We start from the raw sequence: 24,131 nt of genomic DNA, 5'->3' as shown, positions 1-24,131 counted from the left end.
CCTTTTAAAGTCTTGCAAGGACTAAAACCGAGAAATCAATCTTAAATTGAAGTCAAAGGCAACGTTATTAAATTCCGATAATTAGTGCTCAAGGATACAAATCCTACAAAGTTCAATTGACCAACCGCATGGGGAAATTCTCAAGTTTTCCAAATCCGATCAAGTCTAACCTCAAATAATATTTATGCGGAAATTAAAATTAAAATTAATTACAACTAAGTACATTTCTTGATGGTTGAAGACGACGTAGAGGATGATTTTTGTATTTTCCAGGTTTTTCTTTGATCACATTGATAATTTAATAATTATCGGATTGCAAGGACTTCCTGAAAAGACATTAATACCATCAATCGATTGCAAACACATCGTGGATTGAATAGGACGACGTCCATCTGAAAGACGGGCTTTAATTCAACTTCGTCCTGCAAATATCGAATATAGAACGTCAAACCTTTCAGCGAGAGATAATTCCGGAAAACGTCGAGAAGAAAAGCGCAGCATTCACTAGTGAAGCATGAAAGCTTTCCACCAGTGTGTAAATGTTTGTATATATATGTTATAGAAAGCTTGGGGATTCGATTGAGCGTCTCAGAGAACAAATCGCTTTTCGATGCGCGGATATTATTTTCCCGAGATAGGCAACTCAATGTACCTGCGTTGGGATCAGACGTATGTGAGGTTGGCCGTATAATAATGGAAGTCGACGACAAAATGACACAAGTTGACTGCTGCGCTGGGGATCAATGGTTATTCCGCTTATTCTCGTCGTTATCGTGACATCCTGATGTCTGATCCTTTTTATGCGCGCCGGGGAATAATACAGAAGATGTGAGGCGCTTTTCAGAAACAGATCGGTGAGGATAAGAGAGCTTTCGAGCAAAATGCGAGACAAAAGATTACACGTGCGTCAAGGACAAGGAAAGGACTTTGTTTTCACCCAAAACTTTATAAAATATAATTTAGAAATAAATTTTAATTGAAAAATGAGAATTTTAACACAAAAATTTGATTTTTTTGGTTAAATTTTATTTTTTCATCGTATGCAACCCAAAATACACCAAAATTTTAATGTAAAATTGCAACAAAATTTAAATTACCTTTAGATATAAGATTTTTCCTGCATACGGGATTCAGGATCTCGTTTTGCAGTGACTCTTCTTTAGGGGATGCGCGCGGGGGATGTAAGATATAAAATATTGCGACCTTTCATGAATCTTATTAAGATATCCCTAACGCGGCGCGCGCGAAGAAGCGATAGCGAGTTATGAGACGCGCGCTCCCGCACCGCCTCCTACCCTCACTGCCACCCCTGCCGCCGCCGCCTGCTCGCGCGCTTCGCGAATTTATGAAGAAAGGAGTAGGTGTATAATCCTCGCCGCTACACCGCTATATATCATGCTAAGTCCCGTAAGGAAAACAGGATAGACGTGCGCGTATATATTTATAAGTTACGAGCCGCCTCCGCGGAGGCGGCGCGACGGCTCGCCTGTTTATTTAACTCAATAATCGTACATCATCGTAATCAGTGCGCTTTGGCTCGCACTCGCGCCGAGGCTTTCGGTTTTAACTTCCTTTCCGAAGACGGCCGTTTTGCTAACGTTGGTTTTCTTCTGCTGCGAGCCGCTTAGCATCGCTGGAGATAAAATCCTTTTAGCAGGCGGCTGCAGCAGCAGCGGGAGGAGGAGATTTCACATTCCTAAACGCGCTTTAAATTTTGTTTAATTTATGGACGCGTCTGGCGCTTGCATCATAACCTAATGTGTATAGTGTATAGTTGGTTGCATAACATAAAAATTTCTTTTTTAAAGAAAAATTTTGTTTTTTGTTAATAATTATATCAAAACACAGAATACTTCAATTAATTATTATAAATTATTTAATTTTGCATTTTTTGACATTTCTGAATCTTTTAAGACGAAAACTTAATTTTCTTATGTATAAGTAATAAATTAATATAGTTTTAAAGGTTTTGTAAAGCTTCCTGCAGCCAGTGGCTGTTTCCCGGTTGATAAGCTGCATTCTGAGACGGTCTGAGTCGCCGTGCGGCGGCCTGGAAGGCGGCTAGATGTTGCATCTATCTAATGACTCGCTCGCTGCATGCGGCGCGGCGCGATCTCGTCCAGATATATCATAATAATTCCCAGCTAACTGCGCCGCCGCCGCCGCCAACAATATAATACCAAGCGCGCCGTAAATCTCAACTTTTAGCGAAAGCGGCCGCCTCGAAAGAGAGCCGCCGAGCGCCCGCCGTCGAGGAAAAGGGGATTAAAGATCAGTAATCTTATAGCGGCGGATGAATTATGGCAGTATTTCCAGCAGGAGACCACCAGGAAGAAGAAGAAGAAGCAATTTCACCGCGCTGCGCAAAGACGCAAGACTTAAACACAAGCGCCAAATCTTTTTGTTCTCCTCATCTGTGCTGGGGTGGTATTCATAACGGCCGAAGGAAGATCGGGAAAATTGGAACATTGGAAAATTGGCATTTAATTGCTCTGCGAGATTACGCTACGCGCGGAAATTAATTAAGATTGCTCAGGTGTAAGGTTCTCTTTTGTTCTGGTTTTGTTCCAGTTTCAACAGCGAAGAGAGTCAAATCTTTGAGTAGCGCAGAATTTAGTGGACGGCTTGCGATCGTAATTCACGTCCTATCTGCGTTAATCTCCGCAGCGATGGGCAATAACCATTAAAAGAAGGGCATCGGCACGAGAGGGTGCAATAATGCTGCATATATCATCGCCAAATGGCCCTTAAACGACTCTAAACTCTCAGTGAACAGCAAAAAGTACAAAACATACAAAAGAAAACACTACTTTTAGATCTAAACCATAGGCAACCCAACAAACACCTAAATACAAATAGTAACTTTTTATTTTACATTTTGACGAATAAATTAAAGAAAAAAGCAACAAAAACAATTATTACATTAATAATTTGATCATAGGCAACTTAATTATCATTTTCAAGTGTTTTTACTTAAAAAAACAAGCAGAAATGATAAAAAAAACGGCAAAAAATCAAAAAATAAAGATTATTTTCCTTGTGCTAATCAAACTCATAGAAATAAACTCCGATAAACTTCCCAAGCGATCGGCCATTACTTCGCTGATTTCTCCAGCCGCTGGAGGCGGCGAATGGTGACGGTGGTGACAGTCCAATGGCAGTGTAAGCGCCCTGATGACGGTTGTTGGTGTTTATCAATGCGAAGGAAATTAAGGTGGTAAACTAGAGCGCGCTCGACGCCAGATGACGCCGGAAACGGTTTTATCTCATAAACATACACCACCCCCACCCTTAAAGCAAACTCGCCCTATTTAAAATCATCACCCAAGCATTCCGACATGAAAACATTCCGAAAGAAAGATATTCTCAAGATTCAGTATTATTTCCAACCCCCTGCCACCCCTGCAGATGGAAAAAGTCTGAAATGTTTATTGTGTCGATACTGTCCGTTCAAGTGCGGCATGGAGAATAAACAGCGATAACACCGATAAATATGTTGCAGAAGTTTTCAGTTAGGGGTTGAAACGTTGAAAGAAGCGATGCGAATCACGCGACTTTTCTTTCTGATTGAATTTTAATTAAATTCAAACAATGATGATGCGATGATGAGATGGTTAGCCGAGACCGCAGCTTTCAATGTGTTTCAACCCCCTGATAGCGCACTCACACCCCCATTGGTACTTATTCGACCCTTACTTTTATTCTTTTTTAGACTGGCTGTGAGTGATTTTAAAGAATGCGAGGAGAGATTCTACGATTCGCTGACAGGAAATTAATTCTTGGGGGTTGAAAAATGAAACAGTGATAACGCTTAGGTTTTTTCAATTCAATTCAATTTTAAATTAGTACATAAATAACCAAACGTTAAGACTTAATATTAAAGTTTTAAGCTTATAAATTGTTACATCAGGTTAGAGGTTAATATTTGAGGTTATGTTAATACCAACAATGTAACGCTTAGTGAGTGTGTATTATTTCTATAGCGATTTCTTCGAGCGTAAACATTCGATCCGCTTTGAATACGTCTATGCTTCTCATACTTCTCATAGTAGAGAATATGGTGTAAGTTGGGTTGCATACATTCGCTTGAATTATACTGAATTATTACCTAAAGAAAGACATTATTTACACCTGATGTAATTCGACGATTGTTCCAGGATTAGCCAGATGTTGTATTCACCTAGGGGTGAGTTACAACAACCCCAAAATAAATTTTGTTTTTACTTAATAATTCCACTGTTTATTGATAAAGTTTTCTGAAAATTGAAAAAATTGTTTTAAACGGATGATCTAAGACACTTTTTAGTTGGCCTAGGCCTATTTGGTATTTACGAAGTGCAGGGTAAGAGATTTCGTGCTTTTATTGTGGTTGTGGCGTTTACACCCTTGGAGGAGTATTGTATGGGGGTGGTTTTTGAAAGGAGGCCAACACACAATTTAAAAGTCTTTTATCATGCGTTACGCGCCAGTATTTCACGTTTTCCGCCGTGCACTGCGGTTATGAATAATAAATACTGATATAAGGGGGATGCTACTGTTTGCTAAAGATGGGGTGTAATCTAAACCTTAGAAAACCCGATAGTAAGGTTAGAAATAAGAAAAGTAAAAGAATTTGCAATACAAATAAATTTAATGACAAAAGTGTAAATATTTTTGGCAAATTTTGAAAAATTTGATTTTTGATTGTAATTTTTGCTTATTATTTGACTAAAATTTAATTAATATGCAATATTAATTGTAGGGATTAATTTTTTATTTGTTATTTATTGTTTCCTGCTTAAAACTCTACAAAATTTCACATTTTACAGACTTTTGAGTTCACATTACAATTATAACGTTTTCTGAAATAATTTTAATGTTTATTGGGTTGCATATAGTTGGCTACGCGTCATAACCTCTTAAAAATTAAAATTCTTAGCTATTCGTTCAAAAATCTTTTTTTTTCTTTCAAAAAGATAAAATAGAATGTAATTTTGCAAATTGATTCAATTTCCTATCATGAGCTTTCCGCTTTTACAGTTTCACAGCCTTGAAAGCTTTCTAAAGCTTCCCAAATCTTGTACAAATCTTGCTTACGCATAATTTAGTCCAATTCCTAAAAATTGCAAAACCCTCGCCTTCTAATCCGTAACATTTCCCATCTACCATTTTACGCGCTATGATTTTCTGATTCTTATTTCAATCCGACCCTCGTGCTGATTGCTGCGCTCGGAGATGAAGATGTGAATTTAGCGCACGATGATGAAAAATCAGTTAAGAAAATCCCAAATCGTTTTCCTCTTCTTCTCTTTTTGCGGCTACTGGAAAAAAATAGAAATGGAATCTGAAGTAGAAGTAGAAGTAGAAAAGCTAACAGTAAGTACTTGGAAGGCATTCTCCCTAATTTTTATTACCACACAAGTTGGGTGCGCACGAGAGGAGATGACTCCTCGTCGTGCGGTTTTCGTCATTATCTGGATCGGCAGGATCCGGCCGGTGGCGCTGGAGAGATTGCCCTCTCATCGACGCCAGCTAATCGGATCACGCTCTGAGTAAAAAACCAAAAAATCAACTCTCACATAAAAACTCAAAAATAATTTCTTTACAAAATTTTATTTTTTTTGTTTTTCTTGTAATTAGCATATTTAAAACTTCCCTCAACAAAAATTATAAAATAATATATTTAGTTTTATTTGTTTTGCAAAACGCGCCGGGTTTATGAAGAGCAGAAAAGTAGAAAAGTGGAAAAGTAGAAGGCTTTTGTGTATTGTGTATTCGCACACAAAGCGCGCGCCCTGCTTTCCGGCGCGGCGCTCACCTGAACTCCGCACTTCCGGATGCGAAAAGGATCTCACCGAGTGCACATCCAGCGATTTCCCTCCGCTGATGATACCAATTAGACGCGCGCAAGTAGCATTTGTGCATAAAATCGGAATTAACGAATAAATGCTTTGTTGTGCGGGCGCCATTGTCTTACGACTGCGTGCGCGCGACCGGAGCGGAACGGTGCGCGCCCGAGGATAATGAACGCAATCCGATTTTCCCAATTAAAAATCGCCAAGACGCAAACGACGCGAAGACAAGACGAATGCTGCATTTATCGGAGTGGGTTTACCTGTGCTTTGTATTTATGTAGATGACTTTTAAGATTTCATATTTTCATATTAAGTAAATAGATCAATTTTTATTTTTAGAAGGAAAAATTTGAAGAAAACTATTTTTGCAAGCAGATACCAAGAGTTTAAGAAATGTTATATTTAATTAAAATAAGTTTTAACCTAAAAGTTGAGAATTTATTGCATTTTACGGGTCAAATGTTTAAATTTTAAAGAAATTTTGATAAAAAAAATTATTTTTTGGTGTTTTATACCAGTTTGCAAATAAAATTAGTAGATAAAATTAATAATAATAAATAGATACAGTCGATAGATAAATTATTACATGTTTTAATAAATAAAAACCATAAAAATTCAAGTATTTCTCATTATTTTTAATTTTTAATTTTTTAGAAAACTTTTTCACTTTTAAAAATTAATACTATAAACAAATTTATTATAATTAAATATTTAATACACCAAATCCATAGATTAGCTAATTATGAACAAAATAAAAAATCAATCACCAAAATTCATCAACAAATGAAAAAGTTATAAAGAAATTTCTAAAACAAAATTTTAATACTAAATTTCTACAATCAAAATCTCCAAATCTACGTTTAAAACCACGATTCTCTCACATCTAACAAGTACTTGTATTATTCTAACCGCCCCCGCTTGAGTAACTCACTCACCGCCTCCCCGCTGGTACTATCTCAACACGCGCGTCGCCCGTCCTGCGTCCTCGCTGACACAGATAATCATTCGGCGAGCGCGCATCCGGCACACTTCCAAACTTTAACGCCGCCGCCTTCCGCCTTGCTTTCGCACCCCTTCGGAAGACAATGCGCGGCTATAAGATCCGATGAATTGAGACACATCTCATCTGCCGTCGGGCGAAGTTACGCTATTTTAAGCCGCGCATCCGAGAGGCGGCAGATAACGTCCGGGCCGCCTACGTCCGCCTTTGCGCGGCGAGAGAGAGTTTCAACAGGCTGCGGGGGTGTACCAGCACAAGTAAAACATTGAAAACTTTGAGGTTTTTGAGGAGTAAATGGAGAAAGTGTCAGATTTAAATGAAACGGTGGACAATTTAAAGAGAAATGAATTAAAATGAAAGAAAGTGTGATTTATCATTAAATGTAATCTTTTAGATTCTTTTTTAGAAAATGAGTTAAAAATTGAAATTTTGGCAAAATTTCAGTGTTTTTTGGTTAAAATTGAGGTCAAAAATGAAAAAAATAAATAAAACTTAATTCTAATCATAAACTAACCTCAAAAATAATTAAATTAGCATTTAATGTAAGCAAATTGAGTCATGGCATAATTTAAGAATGTTGCGCATGCGCATAATTCACTAAACCTGCTGACTTAAGTCAAATATTTACTACTTACCACTTTTTTCTTAATTTTCAACCTCCTGAAAACGATATAAATTTAATTTAATAATCATATGCATAAAATTAGTTTTACTGTATGTAATCTTTATTTACATTTGATACATTCTTATAAATAGTATGGCAAACATAAACGGGTCGTCATTATTCGTCATAGAATGATTTTGTTTGGAAAAAAGGGTCTCTTACAGACAGACACATGTTTGGGTTCCGATACAGACTTATTTCGTACGATACAACAATTATTTGCGGTTCACTTGTTAACAATATCCACCAGAGTACATCAGTTGTCGATTATGCGATTATTTAACAGCAAAACGGAAAAAACGTAACATTCAAATAACAAACAAACAAACAAATATGTACCACCTAACACTATCCTGTAATACTTGTCGAAAATGTGTTCATTATTGTAGAAATCTTTGGTAATTCGAATATTAATTGTTAAAATTTACTAAGTACGGCCCTGCATGGACCAATCCTATTCTTTATCGCCAAAATGGCCGCCTTGGGAGTCAAACAGCGACATCTTCAGTCGTTTGCATTTAGCACGGCGATTTTTAAACCAAAACTGCACATTTTTCGGTTCAAGACGTGGAAATTTTTGTCTGTACGCCATGCAGTTGAGCTCTTCAGTATATTTCAGAATGAGATTATGCGAGGGGTGAGTATTCAGTGAAAACCATTGCTCTAACCTTGGCACCTCAGTAACAGGATCTATAAAAGTACGATTACGTTTGCGGCGCTCGTCTGCTGATAGAGCAGACATTGTCAATGCGGATGATGCCCCTGGAGGACTACCCGCAGCTGCATGTTGAAGACCTGGGATGTATTGGCTCATGTACATAATGCTGTGGCTGAACATAGAGTTGGGCACCAGTGGGAAAGAAGCAGCGAGACGTTCAAGACCTTCGTTTGGCACACGGTGTCCGCTTAGTGGATGGGGTTCCGTGGGGGAATCACAGCTGCGTGGGCGCATCATATGGGTCATCATGTCGTAGTTTCCTTTGGTTTCTGGTTCGGAGTCGGGTTCCTCGGCTGCATCGGGGTCTGGGTCACCATTGTCTGAAATCGAGTGGACTTTGTTGTTGTTTGAGTGATCGCTGGAGGAGTGGTAGTTGATTGGTTCGTCACACTTTGGTTCAATCTTTGGCTCAATCTAAATAGGGACATGATAGAAATATTGAAGAATTTGTCTTCTAAAACCTTTAAATTTTTGATTTTTTGTAGTTTTTGACATTTACCTGATCTGGTATAGGTGTTGATGACCTTGGACTCCCATCCCTTGATTCAGTTTTCCTCGTGGTCAAAGACAAAGGACCCACTGGGCTCCCCGGAGGTTCCGTCATATCCTCTTCATCCAGATCAGATCCAGTATTGCTAAACTCATCAGACATATGAGAAGTATTAGGTCCTCTTCTACAAGCACCTTTTCTCCATCCATCCATCCTCTCCGAAGGAAGATACCCGTCATTCATCAGAAACCCCGATCCATTCGTAGGACTATAATTATTATACCCATTCACCAAGTGACCTACTTGTCTGGTTTCAGCCCTTTTTTGAGCTGCTCTAGCATTTTTAAACCAGTAAACAACATTATTTACATCTAGGGGTTTCCGACCTCTGCGCGATTGCAAACTGTTCAGTTCTTTGACATATTGTTGGATCTGTTGACGACTTGGGTGTTGGTTATCCGCGAACCAACGTTGTAGTTTTGGTAATTCAAGTTCGGGATCAAAACTGGTCCGCATGCGGGTTTTTTGAGTGGGGAATTGATTGTGTACGGTTTGAAGGGCTGGATGACCAACGGGATCAGGGTGTAGAGAGGTGCGTTCGAGGAGTTTGGCTGGATGAGGGGCAGAGGTTGGAAATTGACATGGTGGGGCCAAGTGAGGCCTGCTGGGAGACTGGGGACTGAATTGGGCTGACCACCATTGGTCAAACTTCTTACGAGATTCTTCTGTCATCTCAGGTGGTGTGTTACCTGCTCCACCTCTGCAGATCTGAGAAAGGAGCACCTGGAATTAATTATACTGAGTGTTTAGTAAATAATTTTAAACTTTTGTATTAATAATTTAGATAAAAATATTCTAAATCTCATCTATATATATAAAAATGAATTGCTGTTCGTTAGTCTCGCTAAAACTCGAGAACGGCTGAGCGGATTTATCTTATCTTGGTCTTGAATTATTCGTGGAGGTCTAGGGAAGGTTTAAAAGGTGAGAAAAATTCGAATAATTGCCGGGAAAATCCTCAAAACAGCTCTTTTCTATAGAATAAAATTTGACATTGAGATTCAATCATAGTTATAGTTAAATAGTTGAATTCGAGATCGCGCGCTGAAGTGCATTATTGACAAAACTTTATATAATTAATTTCTTTAAATTAAAATTGCTAATCTTATTGATAGAATTGACTCTTACTACGAGTATGTCTAGAACAAGAGAGTAAAAACGAATTACATTTTTATTAAACGCAGCCGGAACGAAGTTGCGGGCAACAGCTAGTAGGTTATAAAATTATCATAGTTAATTGTTATTATCAAAGGTCTTTTGGTCCTTTTTCAGGATTTATAAAGTTTGAGCCTGAAAAGAGCATTTATGATACATTTTATAATTCATAATCCGACGTTATAGTTTCGTTGAGCTTTGCCGCTGCATTGAATGCACCGCTCGTCCTTTCGCTTTGTGGACAAGGATCAGAGGATTGTATCCCCGCCCCCACGCCGCCTCTAATCCGCCCCTAATAAATAGATACAGAAAGAGTACGTTGTCGGAGAGTACGTTTTGTCATGTCGGCGTAGACTCAAAACTCGAGACAATGTTGATGTTACCGCCGTCGCAGCCGCCGCCGCCTACGACCTTTGGCAGAGTGCAGACGAGCGCGAGTCTTTCGGATGCAGAAGGCTTTTGATCTCATTAATACCATGAAATAATGCCGGGAGTAATCTTATTAAAAGCAAGAGGGCGGCGCGCACCCACCCAACGACGGCACTACCAAAAAGGGGGTGGCAGTCGTCTGTGATTCTTCTTCGCGCGAGACGAGCAAGGCTCAAGGGATGAGAGAATCATAATCGCGAACTTAACTCGGTCTTAATAACCTCTGTTAAAACACAACCTTTAAGAAAACTCTTCAACATAACCTTAAAATTTAAAAATATATTTACCTCATCTAGTGGACATCCAGAAGACATAAGTACGCCATGAGATTGCACCATGAGAAATCTAAGCAGTTTGTCTTTGATATCTGTAACTGCACCCGGCCGCCCCCGGAATACTTGAATCCGAAGCGTGGCTACGCTTGTCAATTCTCCCAAAATTTCACCAACGCTTGCAATTGGGTCATCGGAGATTTGATCAAAAGTTAATGCCTTCCAGTTTTTGATAACAACCGCCCCCTTGGCGGCGGCAACACTTTCCGGTGAGTACCCTAACTGTAAAAGAGCAGCCTGGACCAAATCATGAAACGGTGTCGATACGGGAATAATGACAAAACTGTCAGTTTCCACCAGGGTTCGCCGCCTCCATGAATTCGAGTTGGAATTGATTGAAGAACGTGTATCTTCTAGGGAACACACAGCTTCAACCACACAATGCACCGGTAGAGATTTAGCTGTAACAAAAAATAAATTATTAATGTTTAAAATAATTGTAACACTCTGTATATTTATTAATGCGGTCATAATCATAAATTTTTCCGCGCTAATCTGTACAAGTTCAGCGCGCCTGAACTGGATTCAAATGCGTTGGCGCTGCGGGAGCGCAAACAATTGCTCTTATCACCTGCGGCTTGTTAACGATTAAACAATGCCGTAATTCATCGTGTCGCAAGATTAAACAGACGGTAGCTGATGACAGCGATGCGATAAGAGTCGATTACGGCCCGAAAATCGTGACATAATCTTCAACTTTTCAACTTTTCGCCTGGAATTTATCTGGTTTCTAAAGTTAGGAAGGATAATTTGTCAAAAATAGGGTTATCAAAAGGGTGTCATGGAGGACATTTGATGGATTAATTTAGAGAAGAAATTAAATTTAAAAAGTGGTTAGTTTTGTTAATTTTGCAATTTTTTTGATTTTGAAAATTTTGTGAAAAAAATTAAAAAGAAATACAATTATCCAAGAAACCATATTTAAAATGTGTTATCTATTCCCAAAGTTTTTATTTCCCTGTATAAATATTTCCCAACTCATAAACTCCAACATTTCCGGTTTAGAACAGCTTAAAAATCAAGCGTTTTCTGAATACCAAAAAATAGCTCCAAAAATCATCCAAATATAAAATGGATTTTTAAGTAGACTCATCCCCCTCAATCTAAATGCATCCCTAATGATCTCCACTATTACCCCCTCCTGATTGCCCCCCGATACCAACCGCATTACGCCCTGGAAAACCGGAAAATAAATCTACAACGCAGAAAAAATCGCTTTAACTTCAATTTGCGAATTTCTATGATTTATCCACCCAGCAAGACATTTAATAACCCCCGGAAAACAAAATCAACTCTGTTGGAGATAGACACAAACCAGGTAGCCAAGAGTCCAGGCTCCAGTAATATTCCGGGGTCGTAGCCGAGGCGAACACTAATCTCGTTAGGCTAAGAAGGTTTTCTGCATATTACCAGACTGGGCGTCTTACGGATTAGTCCTGCAGGTTCACAAAGACTGTGCGACCCATAGTGGATACTCCGGAAAGCATGCCAACAGGGATGTAATTTCCTAAGACCAGCGAGACGTTGGTCCCGCTCCTCCGATTTTTGTTTTATTTGCACTGCTGCCCTCGAAGCGGAGGCGCACACAATGCAGATGCGCTCCGGGGGCGGCGTTAAGCGGGCAAATCTCAGCCGCCTCCGGAGGCGAGTAATCCCGGTGGGCTTACGCGCCAGACTGCGCCGGCTGCTAATCCCGGCCGGGCGGGTACTAATCCAGCGCCGCGAGCCGAGCTTGACCGGCGTCTTAACCGGCCACCCCACGACGCCGTCGTCAAGACAAAGCACTCCCCGCTGATCAATAATGCAACCTTATAAATAATCTTTAATAACCACTATCTGGGAACCACTATAAACCTCCCATAAATAAAATAATAATTTTTTATTAATAAAATCCAAGTTTGAAGCAAATCCAAAGCGTGAAATCGTATTAACATCTCTTGAACTTTCAACCCGATGGAGAATGTTTAAGGGGGTGGTTTTCGGATGTTGCGGAGGCTTATTGTAAACAGTATTGCGGGTTGCGTCTGCTCTTAGCACTCTCTAAACTTTTCCTCGCCCCTTGCGCCCTCCACGCACTTCATCTTCTGCGATCCTGTTCATGCCCGGTGTTCAGGATGTGCGACTCGAATTAAAACTTTAGACTAACAAGACTTAAGCTAATAAGAATCCTTCGCCGAGGATCGAAATAAGCTGTTGTGTAAGACTCTCGCTCACTCTTTGTCTCATCACCATGCGAGCGGGGAATTTTCCGGATGAGCGACTCGAAAGACACAAGAAGCAACATTGAGAGTTAAAAGCAGTTGTGACCCGCTTTTTTGTTCCGGGAAATCCTTGATAAGTACCACGGTAAATAAAACGTCCTGCGTAAATCCATCGCGGGGTAATTTTTGAAGGAAGTTAAAAAATGAACAATCCTTAAAGTACTGATTTAATCAGACTCATTGAACTTACTAAGAGGAATAAAAAGGGCTGAGGATTAAAATTGAGCAAGGGAGAAAAAATTTGAGAGACAAATGGGGAAATGAAGGAGATGGGTTGACGTAATCCTGATTGTGGCTGAGGTTGAGTCCTGTCGATGTGGTAAAGACTCTAGACGACGAATGGGAGCGATAGTGCGGATGATGATGCGTCGCGACGCTTTCACTTTTCTACTTAGTGCTTCGTTAAGGAAGCAGTGAAGCAGGATAAGAACATTTTTAAGAACTTTTATAACAAATTTTAAATTTTTGGTTAAAATTTTCTAAAAAGTTATTTATTTTCAATTTCTGGTCATCTTAAATTTTCATTCCAGCTTTCATCCCATATTTTGCACCTTTTAAGTTATATTTTTCGGACAAAAAGTAGCCTATGTCATTCTCCAGGATCTTAACTATCTTTATACCAAAATTTATCAAAATTTATTCAGTGGTTTTTGTGTAAAAGTGCAACAAACAAACAAATTCACAAATAATTAAATTTTTTATCTTTTTTCTTCTAGGAAAACCAGTAAAACTTATCCATAACCCCTAAAATAAATAATAAAATATAATAAAAATATTCTCTTATAAAACTTGATTCTTTTTAATCTATATTTTGTTAAATCATGAATAACTTTTAATATAAATTTAAAATTTTCAATTTTTTTAGTTTCTATGTGAATATCCCTCGCATCCGATTCGTTTCTGTTTAATGCCAGCTCGCGTGCGTGTTTATCGTCCTCGGATCGGCTTTCGTGGGCTTTAGGATTAACGCTCCCCTCGGCCGCGCACCTCAGCCCGCCTAAACCCACCTGCGAGCTGAACTCGCACAGCGCACGATAATCGGATAATACTCGTGACGTAGCCATCGTCGTCCTGCACTAAAAACTATTGCGCAAAACCATACAAATAAATACGAATCAAACTTATTCCCAGTTTTCATTTATTTACAAATACAAACCTAAATCGACCTTGACCATAAACACAAACACAACCAACAAACAAGTAAGTAAAATAAATTATTAAAGTCTTAAGTATTATGTGGGTGGGTTTTGATGCTGAGAGAGCTGAGCAGATCGAAGGAGATCGAATTAGATCGTATTAGATCGAACTAAGGTGACTTGCGCTTTGGAGGGATCGTCGCAGATTACGTTAATCTGGCCGAACGCCCAAAACGCACGATCATAAACTCACAACTTAAATATACCGAGTGTTTTTACCTATTTTGAAAATATATATTTATTATACAATGTGTTATGATGATGTAGTGTTGTTTTCGGACGTTCACGCGCTAATCCGAATAATATAAGGATTAAATCCGTGCATCGCGCGGGATTAAGTTAACGCGTTCCAGCGGCAGTCGCGCGTGTTATCGTCGTTTTCCAGCGATTTCCGTTTTTCCTGCCAATCACGGCGCATTCGTCGAATTAGTTACGAATCACCATCTAATGCCAAACAGCTCAAACTAAATCAATCATAAAATAATCTCTATTCTATGAGTATATATTTATACAGTAGCAGAGAAACATAACCTCACAATTTTGTTTATCTTGGTTTAGATTTATACAGGGTGTTTTTATTTTTATATTGATAAAAGTTGAATGAATACAAATGGTAATGACGCATGTCGATCAGGATTACGATTGCTTATTTAGTCGATTTAATTTGAATAAGCAGACTTAAGCAGAAAGCCAAATCAAAAGAAATCGGACGGAATCAGAAGTCGGAGAACACAGGCGGTGATCTTACAAGTCTTACAAGGGACTTGTAACTTGAACGGAATATTTTAAGAGCAGGATTAAGGAGCAAGGAGATTTTTTTTGCTCTTGAGCAATAAGAATCAAAATCAAAATCTGAGTCAAAATGAGAATAATAAGAGATTGTTCATCGAGCTACTCGTGTTTGCTTTCAGGGATTAATTCTGAGTATTATTAGATATTTTGAAGATATATTATTATAATCTGCTTAAATATATGTTCAAAATTATTTTGATGAATAAAAATTTAGTTAAAATCGTTGATTAGCGCATTAAAACCTTGAAAAAGTTGGATTTTGTTAATTTTGCTTTTGAAATAATTGTAAAAGCTTAAAAATGGTACAAAAATTAAGAAAATGTGAAAAAGTTGCAAAGAAATTCATAAAAACAAAAATTTTCTTTTTTCACAATTTTTTTTTTAACTTTTTAAACAAATTTTCAACAAATTTAGCTAATTTTTTAAAGAAAAAACAATATTTTAAAAATTGTAAGCTTTAAAACGTAAATCTTTAGCTTACAGATTAAAAACTATATTTTACTTTCCTAATTCACGCCTGGAATTTAAAAATTCCCATCTTATTGGATTACAGTTACAGTTACACAGCGTCTTAAAATAATTTCCATTCATTTCAATTTTTTCCACACACACTCCACACGGATTCGGTTGCGTTCTGGTGCGTTTCGCCTCGCAGTCGTCGCTAATCCCCGCCGGCCTCGAGACTAATCCCTAATCCCTAACTTCCCGTCTGCGCGGTGTGTCCGTCCGCCTCACGCGCCTCACCTCACTATACTCGCGGTCTAATCCCGGCTTCCCCTAATGCCGTACCTTCGCCTTAATCCAGCTTAAAGCGAAAACCGAGCGGCGTCCGACACGCACGCACACAAACCAAACAAAATCTTCAAGGACTCACAAAACGAAATATTCGAGGAGTAGTAGTTGTAGTAGTTTACATGCGCACATATGTTAGCTACGTGAATATAGGTTATGTGTATGTGTGTGTAGTAACATATGGTCGATTGTGGAGCCAAGTTGTACCTGCGTTGCTACCTTTCGAAGCTATCCGGCAATCCGATCCGCCGAATTTCGTAAATCCATCTGTCTGCGCCCCTAACGTGTATTGTGTTGGATTGAAAATCCCTAAACGGAATCCAAATGGATTTACGGATGGTTCATCAATCAAAACGAACTTTTTAGCGATAATCTGATTTAACTTCCTTTTAAACCTTATTTTATTCCCACGATAACATAATACAAATATTAAAATACTTTAAATGCGGTTATGTCTTACCTAGTGTTTTCCCGCCATTTTCAAACTCTTCTTTGACGGAAGGTGGCGACACTGCATCCATCGGTGTAGCATTTCTCTCCTCTGGTGTTGTCGGTGTACGTCTTTCAGGTACTTCCCCGTTGTTCATACCACGTCGTTCGCCATTTTCTCCACTTCCGTTATTATTACTTCCTGTGGTTGCTCCTACACCCCCGCCGCCATTTTGAGTACTAGGACTTTTGCAGTTTCTCGTCAGTGCTAATGCTTGACTCTGAAATTAAAAATTCATTTGTTTAGTGTGGCAATACATTTACTTCCGTTTAGTGACGCTTGATGATTACGTCATTGATGTGTTTTTGTTATTGTATGTGTGTGTGTTGGTGTGTGTGTAGGCTCAAGATCAATTATATTCGTTTGTGCCATTTATTAACGCGCTCTCGAGAGGAGAGAATCTGGCGTCGAATTAAACCGAGCACAAATCTGTTGCGTTCATTATTCGGCCCGAACGGTCGACCATCGATGGCGTGCGGGGAGAACGCGGCTATTGAGTTATTAATCTGGGTTAAGTGGGGTCAAAAAGCTTCAAAATTCCAGGCGCAGTCTTTGCACCATCTTTATCTGCCAGTGATACTTATTCAATGGAAACAAATCCAACTGGATTCAGGTTTTTAAATTTTTTGCCTAAATTTTTGGATTTTTAAAAAACATTTTCATTAATTATTAATATTTTAGCGTAAAACTTTGAATTCCTTTAATTTTTTTTATTCAATTTTACAAAAATAACTTTAAAATTCATTTTCACCAAAATATTTCTCCAAAAAATTTATTTTCAAGCATTTAAAATATTTTATCTCAAAATTTTATAAAATATTTGTTGTCACATGTTGTATCTCTGACTATGCATCTACTTCAACCTTGAAAATCATAAATTGAGTGTAATTTTATGATACCTTAAATATTTGTCGATTGCAGGCTGTAAAACCAACCCTCAACCCTTCAACTTCAAAGAATATTAACTCAAGGGTGGTGGCATGTCCAATTTTAAAATCTATCCGACATCTAAATGGACCATAAAGCAATAAAGTTAACCTTGTACTGCGTCTGTAATTTCGGCGGTTTTATTTGGTGAAGAAGTGAGGATGAAGATGAAGTGTAGCCGCGGAGGTATAATAAATGACCTGTTGAGTTGTGTGTTGACTTGGATGACTCTGGGAATCTGTACGGAGCAAATATTTTGAAGAATTTGAGTAAAATGATGGAAGTTTTACATTGATACAATTTTTTTGGTTTTTTGGAATAGAAAAAATGAAAAATCTTCAAAATATGTAAAAATATTTTAAAATATTCCTAAAACTTTATTGATTGTGAATTATTTAAGTGTTATTAATATGATAATTAATTTTTAATTATTTTTGAGGTTATATCTCATAGCAATTCATTTTATATGAATTCCATTGACCATCTCCCAATCTCTATGCTTGACGACAGGTGTAGAATGGTCAATTTCTTTCTTTGTTTCATTTCTTTCGACGTCGCATGATGAAATGTGTGGAATCTGGCTCGTTTTCAGTGAGTGACAGGGTCATATAGTCATACCCAGTGGCTGTAAGTTTCGGCGCAGTGGCCAACTCTCAACTGGTGGTTGTGCTTCTGCGAATTCGCCAAAAAGAAAAAACTGATCCGACTCCTCGGTTCGCGCGAAACGCAGGAGCATCGACCTGTTACGCCGCGCAGCTTTCGAGCTTTCGGCTTTCGGCTTTGGCTTCGCCGAAATTCGGTATCATGCGCGGAGATAACCTCGCCAACGAAAACGAAACCGAAGCAGAATTTATGCTCGAAGATGAGGGAGAGGAAGAGAAGATGATGTGAATGCGCAATGGATGGGAGCTGAGCTTAAGCGGCCCGGAGGGATTAACTGCGTCCCTCGTTTTCGGTTTAACGAGAACAAGCCGAACTTCAAACTCTTCGACGTTTTCAGGGTCAAAAACTTTAGTATTTCAAACATACTACAAACAAGTAGTGAATAATTTTGAGGTTATGGTGTGAAAAACATAACCAACTTTAAATTTTTACAAAAAACGAATTAAAAAATAAAATTTTTAGTTCAAATGTTTTTTTCTATTTAAAAAATGAGCAAAACCCTGCAAACAAAGCAATAAAAGTGGATTAAACCCCTCATTCAGATTAATTACCCACCAAAAACATGCCAGACCTATGGCAACACATTGCAAACCAACCCTCTTCCTTTCACAACGCTCCAACAACTCTAGATACGTATTTACGCAACAACTCACCCTTCTAACTCTGAGTAACCAGGCGTAACCCTCTAACACCAAACAACCCTAAAATTTTCATCTTTGTACACAACGTGCATCTCATTTCTTCAACTCCTACCAAATTCTATACTATCTAACTCTTAGCCAAGTTTTTATTTTATGAAGATGATTATGATAACCCCATCGGACTAATCCACCCTCTATATTTTCCTATATTTCCTATCCTTATCTACCGCCACATACACACACAGAATTATTTGGTGTTTTTTGTATCTGCTCATAGGAATCGTAATCGTAATCGTAATCTGACTGGAGAGGGCCTTATCCGCTTTTTAGTCATGGGGTGGAGGGTGCACGCATATTCATAAGAAGATTTCCTGCGGGCGGAGAGCAGGAGTCTCTTCTTACGTGCTTTGGATTTGGACTCTGTGTGTGCTGCAGTTTTGAGGTTGGAGCATTGAATTCAGACGTGGCATGAGTCATAATTTACTTAATCCGCGCATAACAAGCCCTTTTTAACGAGGCACTTAATTCTCCAGCTATATAATTTAATCCTGCATGGAATACAATCAAATAAAATAAAAGTTGAAGTAGGTGTATTTTATTTCGAGGTATTAATTGCAAAAACAAAAAATTTTAAAGAAAAAAATATAAAATGGTAAAACGTTAATTATTTATGAATAATTTGCCGTTGAATAGTTTTAAAAGACTCATCTTCTCAAATTAGGTAGATATATTATTCAGGCAGATGTATGCAAAATTTGAGACACGTAGAATTATTTGATTCAAAGATATTTGAAGTTTAGGTACGAAATAAATTTTTTTGATAATTTTATATTCGTTTTACAAAATTTAACAAATAACCGATTTAATATTAAGTATAAAAATGCATATTAATATGTTTCCCATAATTTATTTAATGATTTTAATTATTTTTAAATAATTGGGCCTAATTATCAAAATTTTCCCTAAATTTTTACTATTTTTATCAAATGTTCCAAAATTCACTAATTTTTCGATTTTATTTTATTACAAATCCAGTTAAAAACCACCCCTAAAGTTCATACGACATTTTCACCCCTACTTAAGTTAATTCTCTTTCCTCTATGTTTACACATATATTTACTTATTGTGGGAAAATAACAACAACAAGTAGTCAGTTAGAACAGTTACAAATTTACCTCGTACATGTAACAAGTAGCCACACATAGATACGAAAAGATAACTTTAACCCATAAAGGGTGTACTCGTTCGTTATATTATCGTGTATGTGTACGTATGTGTGTGTGCGAATGTCGAGTGTATAGAGAGGGTGAGAGTCAACGCGAGGGTGGACTTAACGACCAGACAGAAAAAAGGGGAAAACATTGACTTTGAAAACGTGGCGAGTAGCATGTCGCCAGGTATCTACAGGTGGTAAGTGAAATAACCAGACGGGGCGAAACGTTACATCCGGTCACACAGGCGGAAATATTTTATATTGTATCATAAAGTCATGTATTCGGAAAGTTTGTAATTATAACTACATTAAACTCACTACTTTTAGTACTTTTTTTTTATAAATTTAGAAAAAAAAAATCGAAAAAAATTGTTTTTTTAACAATTTACAGTGAACAAAGAAATATAGAACAAAAAGTATTAAAACACTTGATATTTATTCAAATAAACTTGGATTATGAATATGAACCATTTCTAATAATAATTTGACAAAAATTTACAAAAAATCTATTCAACCAGTTCTTTAATCTCAAAAAACACAAAATTTCCAAAAAAAAAGTATTTCAACTAATTTTTACAACACTAAATGTCGGTGGTACCTTAATCTTTTAAGTAGACTTATCACAATAAGTCATTGTGCAATTTTGACAAAATATGAATTAATTTCATTATTTCAATGCAAAACTTAAACCTCCTGAAAAACATCTACTACTACACTTTTAAAAATTGTTTTTAAAAGTTCTAAATATTTTTACATGCGTATTTATATATGAAAGTTTGGTGAATGTTAATACGACTTAAGTTAAGACCATAAATTTTTGTGATCAAAACTCAAGGCTTAGACGCTGTTTATCAGGATGCGAGCAAACAAACGAATGTTTAATCAACTTGAACGCACATCATCCACACAGATTATCACTACAATTTTTTCCACATAGACATTTAAATTTATTCCCCTCTGTACTTGTAATACCATAATAAAAACTAAATCCTCGTATGTGAATATATTGTTAGTATTAATCGATGTCCAAGTCCTATTTTCGGTTTCAACCAAATTTGCTCCATTTAGGCATCGAATGGGTTTTTAGAATCGCGCTCTAAAACTAATCCGTATACAGTTCCGGCAGTGTGTTCGATAAATATTTGACGCAGACTCAAATGTTTTACAGTTTGCAACAGCAACACTTTCGGCGGGTTGCAGTCGCGTTTACGGTCATCTATCGATCCACGTCCGCGGACTGCATTCGGCCAGCTCGCCGAGGATGATCCCGGATTACGCAAATCCCGGATTAAGCGCCATATAAATGGAACACCCACCCATCCCTCCAACAGGCGTGTGGGGGCGGCTGGAAAGCGCGAGCACACACACACTACACACACTAATAAATAAATCTATATTCATATAGGTGGATTAGGTTTAAATAGATTGGTGTGTGAGTGTATTTTGTGCAGATATGAATGAAACAGGCGCATGGAATGAAAATGAGTGCGAGTGGAGGAGAGGACGCATTACGAGATTAACCCCCGGAAACCCCAGCCTACGGACCCCTTAATTCCGGCTGACGCGCTGCCGCCTCCATCCCACTCCGCTCGACTTATTCAGCGCTTTGCCCAGTAAGTGCACTATTTCACTATTTTGTCGTCGGATGCGAATTCGAATTCAAATTCGGATTTTGAAATGTGGAGATTTCGACGTTTTGCCATGTGTCATGTGTGTGTATTCACATTGGATTAGCGAATCATTTAATGCGTACCATTTTTTTAAATCTAGAAATTTTTTTTTGTCAAAATATTTGTATTAGATTAGAAAAGACCTGAATTTTTAATTTTCTGGACTTATTTAGTTTTAAATTAGTTAATGCTATAATTAATCAAGAGATTTATAATTAAATGGCTTATATTTTATGAGATTGCATCTTTCTTATCTAATTTTAAAAATAGATTCTAGATAAAGTTATAAACAAATATTATAACTGATACTTTTATATTATTTGATTCTTGGTACTTAAATAATAGTTTTCAAAGTATTTTTAGGCAAAATTAGGTAATTTTTCAAAATTGCGATTTTTTAATGTAAATTTTGCGTAAACTTTTCAAAAGTTCTAAAAGTTCTCTTTTTTCATAAGCAAACTTATATTATCTAACTTTTCGTGTCATAATCAATACAAAAATACAATAATAAACACATAATAATATTTTATCGCAATTATTAGTTCTTTTAAACATTGTAAAAACACTTTTTTAGGAAAATTTTTATTTTTCCTCAAAATATAGGAAATATTTGTTCTAAAATAGCATTTTTTAATACTTAGGTCAAATTATACCTTGTCTACACCTAAATTTTACCTAAATTTCAATTTAAATTCATTTTATACAACTTTACATCAAGTTTTATGCACTTTTTGAATTTTTTTCCAAATAATCTTCATGTTTAAAGATAAAATTTTAAATCCTAGTAAATAATAATTACCTGAGTAGTTAAATCTGCCAAAGGACTGCTCTTTGAATTGGCGGCAACCCATGCTTCCGCGAAGGTCTCCATCGCACTTTGAAAGTCCATCGTCATGTGTCACCAAGAAACGCCGCGCAATTCAAACACTACCCAACTAAACCATCAACAATTGTTCCTACCATTGCTTTTTAATATTTCTTGCAGAATAAAAATAAAGTTTCTAAACTTTTGTGGAAGTTTAGACACGCTGCAAACACTCACGAGGGCGCAAAACTCCGCGCATCGATTTCTGACAACCGACCGTACACGACGACGGCGTGTTCACGACTGCGGCACGATCGCACGCGCACGTCCCCAAAGCTGTTGCGCGCGGGGGTCGGGGCGGTGTCCAACCGGCGCGGATTGATAGAGAGGATAGTAGGGATAGGAGGGATAGCACCAGATAGGAGGATACGGAGACCAGCTGAGAATATCTGTATCTCAGGAGTCTCAGGAGGAGTTTGGAGGTTTGAAGGAACCGAGGAAGTGTGCAAAAGTGTAGAAGTGTAGAAGTGTAGATGTACAGATCTACAAGGAAGAGATGAGCATGCGATGGATAACAAGGATAGCGTTTGCTCTAAATACTGATTTCTAGGAGGAAACAAAGAGGAAAAATGTTGGAGCGGGAAGGTGAGGAGAGAGAGATGGGAAGCGGGTCCTTACAGGACGAGGAGTTGTGGGCGGTACCATCTACACCATCCACAGCGGCTATACGAGTATCCTTGCACTTCTTATCCTTATCTTTACCACAAGATTTTCCTAAGGACTACTTTTACCTTAAGTTTTTATACTTAAAAATTTAAAAAAATTATTTTTGGAATTTTATTGAAGAAATATTGTTTAATATTTTGTTTTTGTTTTTTGTGGGTAATTTTTATATTTTTTTGTTTTTTTAAAGTGATGTAAAGAAAAGGATATGATCAGTATGATTCGTTCAAAGGATGTTTTTGGTTGGTGGTTGGACGTCTCCGTCTCCGCCCCGCCGGATGGTTTCGATCCGTAAACGACGAGGCGTGTTCGACGCCGTGCAGCTTCTCGCCGCCACCACTGCCTCTACTACTTTCGCCGCCACCACCGGCGGTTATCCTGCTTTCCTTTTTGCCAGTGGTAGCTGCCAACGAAAGAAAAAAAACTTGATTATGTAAGATATTCATCCAAATATGAAATATTTTAAATATTTAAAGAAATTTTTAATAAAAAAAACAATTTTTGCTTAAATTAATATTTTCACTAATTAATTATGATAATATTAAACTAATACCACAAATATTTCTTTAGTTACCTTACTTTTTTTAAATCTCAATTTGTCAAAGAGAATCTTAGAATAAAATTAAAAAAGAAAAGAAAAATTTAAAATTTGGAAACTTTCATATTACAAATATTTTACCAAAATAGTAATTACCGCCAGTTGAAAATGACTTAATCACTGATTCCAAGTCATCGATACTCCAAACAATACGCGCATTAGTCGACGATTAATCGCCGATTTGCGCGCTGATTTTATCGCGAAAAGAAACGCAACGCACGCTTCAAGCGTTTCGAATGCTTCATTTAACTGATTGCACCTTTAATCACCCGTAATTCTCTAATCACGCACTAATCGTGCATAAGCGTACGTAATCTCCACTGATCTGTCTTATTATCACTCAAGGTTTGAGTACTAGTACTAGTTTATGCAATTAATAACAAATTTAATGATTTAAATATAAATCGACATGATTTATTTTTAAAACTAAGTTATTTAGATATTTTGTTGATAATACTTTAATTTTTTAAGTTGAATCAACTATTTTTTGAAGAAATTTAAAAAAAATCAAAATGTTTTCATCTATTTTTCTAAAAAACTGCATTTTTCGGAAAATTTTGGGGAAAAATGTCATTTTGGTGCAAATTTGAAAATTATTAACCAAACAGTAAGATTTGTAGCTTCCAGATATACTATTTCTCCAAAAATATCTTATTTATAACCAAAAATAGAAAAGTT

The 24,131-nt window shown here is 37.3% G+C and overlaps 1 protein-coding gene across 1 annotated transcript; it reads right to left on the bottom strand.

The window, feature by feature from the left end:
- Nucleotides 1-7,537: 7,537 nt before the first annotated feature.
- dve (SATB1_N and homeodomain domain-containing protein dve) lies at nucleotides 7,538-22,422 on the bottom strand. The gene is made up of 5 exons (XM_065309784.1): nucleotides 22,127-22,422; nucleotides 16,184-16,433; nucleotides 10,638-11,083; nucleotides 8,716-9,489; nucleotides 7,538-8,630 (listed from the first exon to the last, which is right to left on the bottom strand). The coding sequence occupies exons 1-5, from the start codon at nucleotides 22,220-22,222 to the stop codon at nucleotides 7,953-7,955; spliced, it is 2,244 nt and encodes a 747-aa protein (XP_065165856.1). The 5' UTR covers nucleotides 22,223-22,422; the 3' UTR covers nucleotides 7,538-7,952.
- Between the last annotated feature and the right edge of the window lie 1,709 nt (nucleotides 22,423-24,131).

The sequence above is a fragment of the Atheta coriaria genome, unplaced genomic scaffold (assembly GCF_025399875.1).
Source record: "Atheta coriaria isolate IRGN ID8LTWV9N9 unplaced genomic scaffold, Caltech_Dcor_3.1 hic_scaffold_8_pilon, whole genome shotgun sequence".
NCBI lineage: Eukaryota > Metazoa > Arthropoda > Insecta > Coleoptera > Staphylinidae > Dalotia > Dalotia coriaria.
The sequence above is the reverse complement of the archived record's forward strand: the minus strand, read 5'-3'. Positions and strand labels throughout refer to the sequence as shown.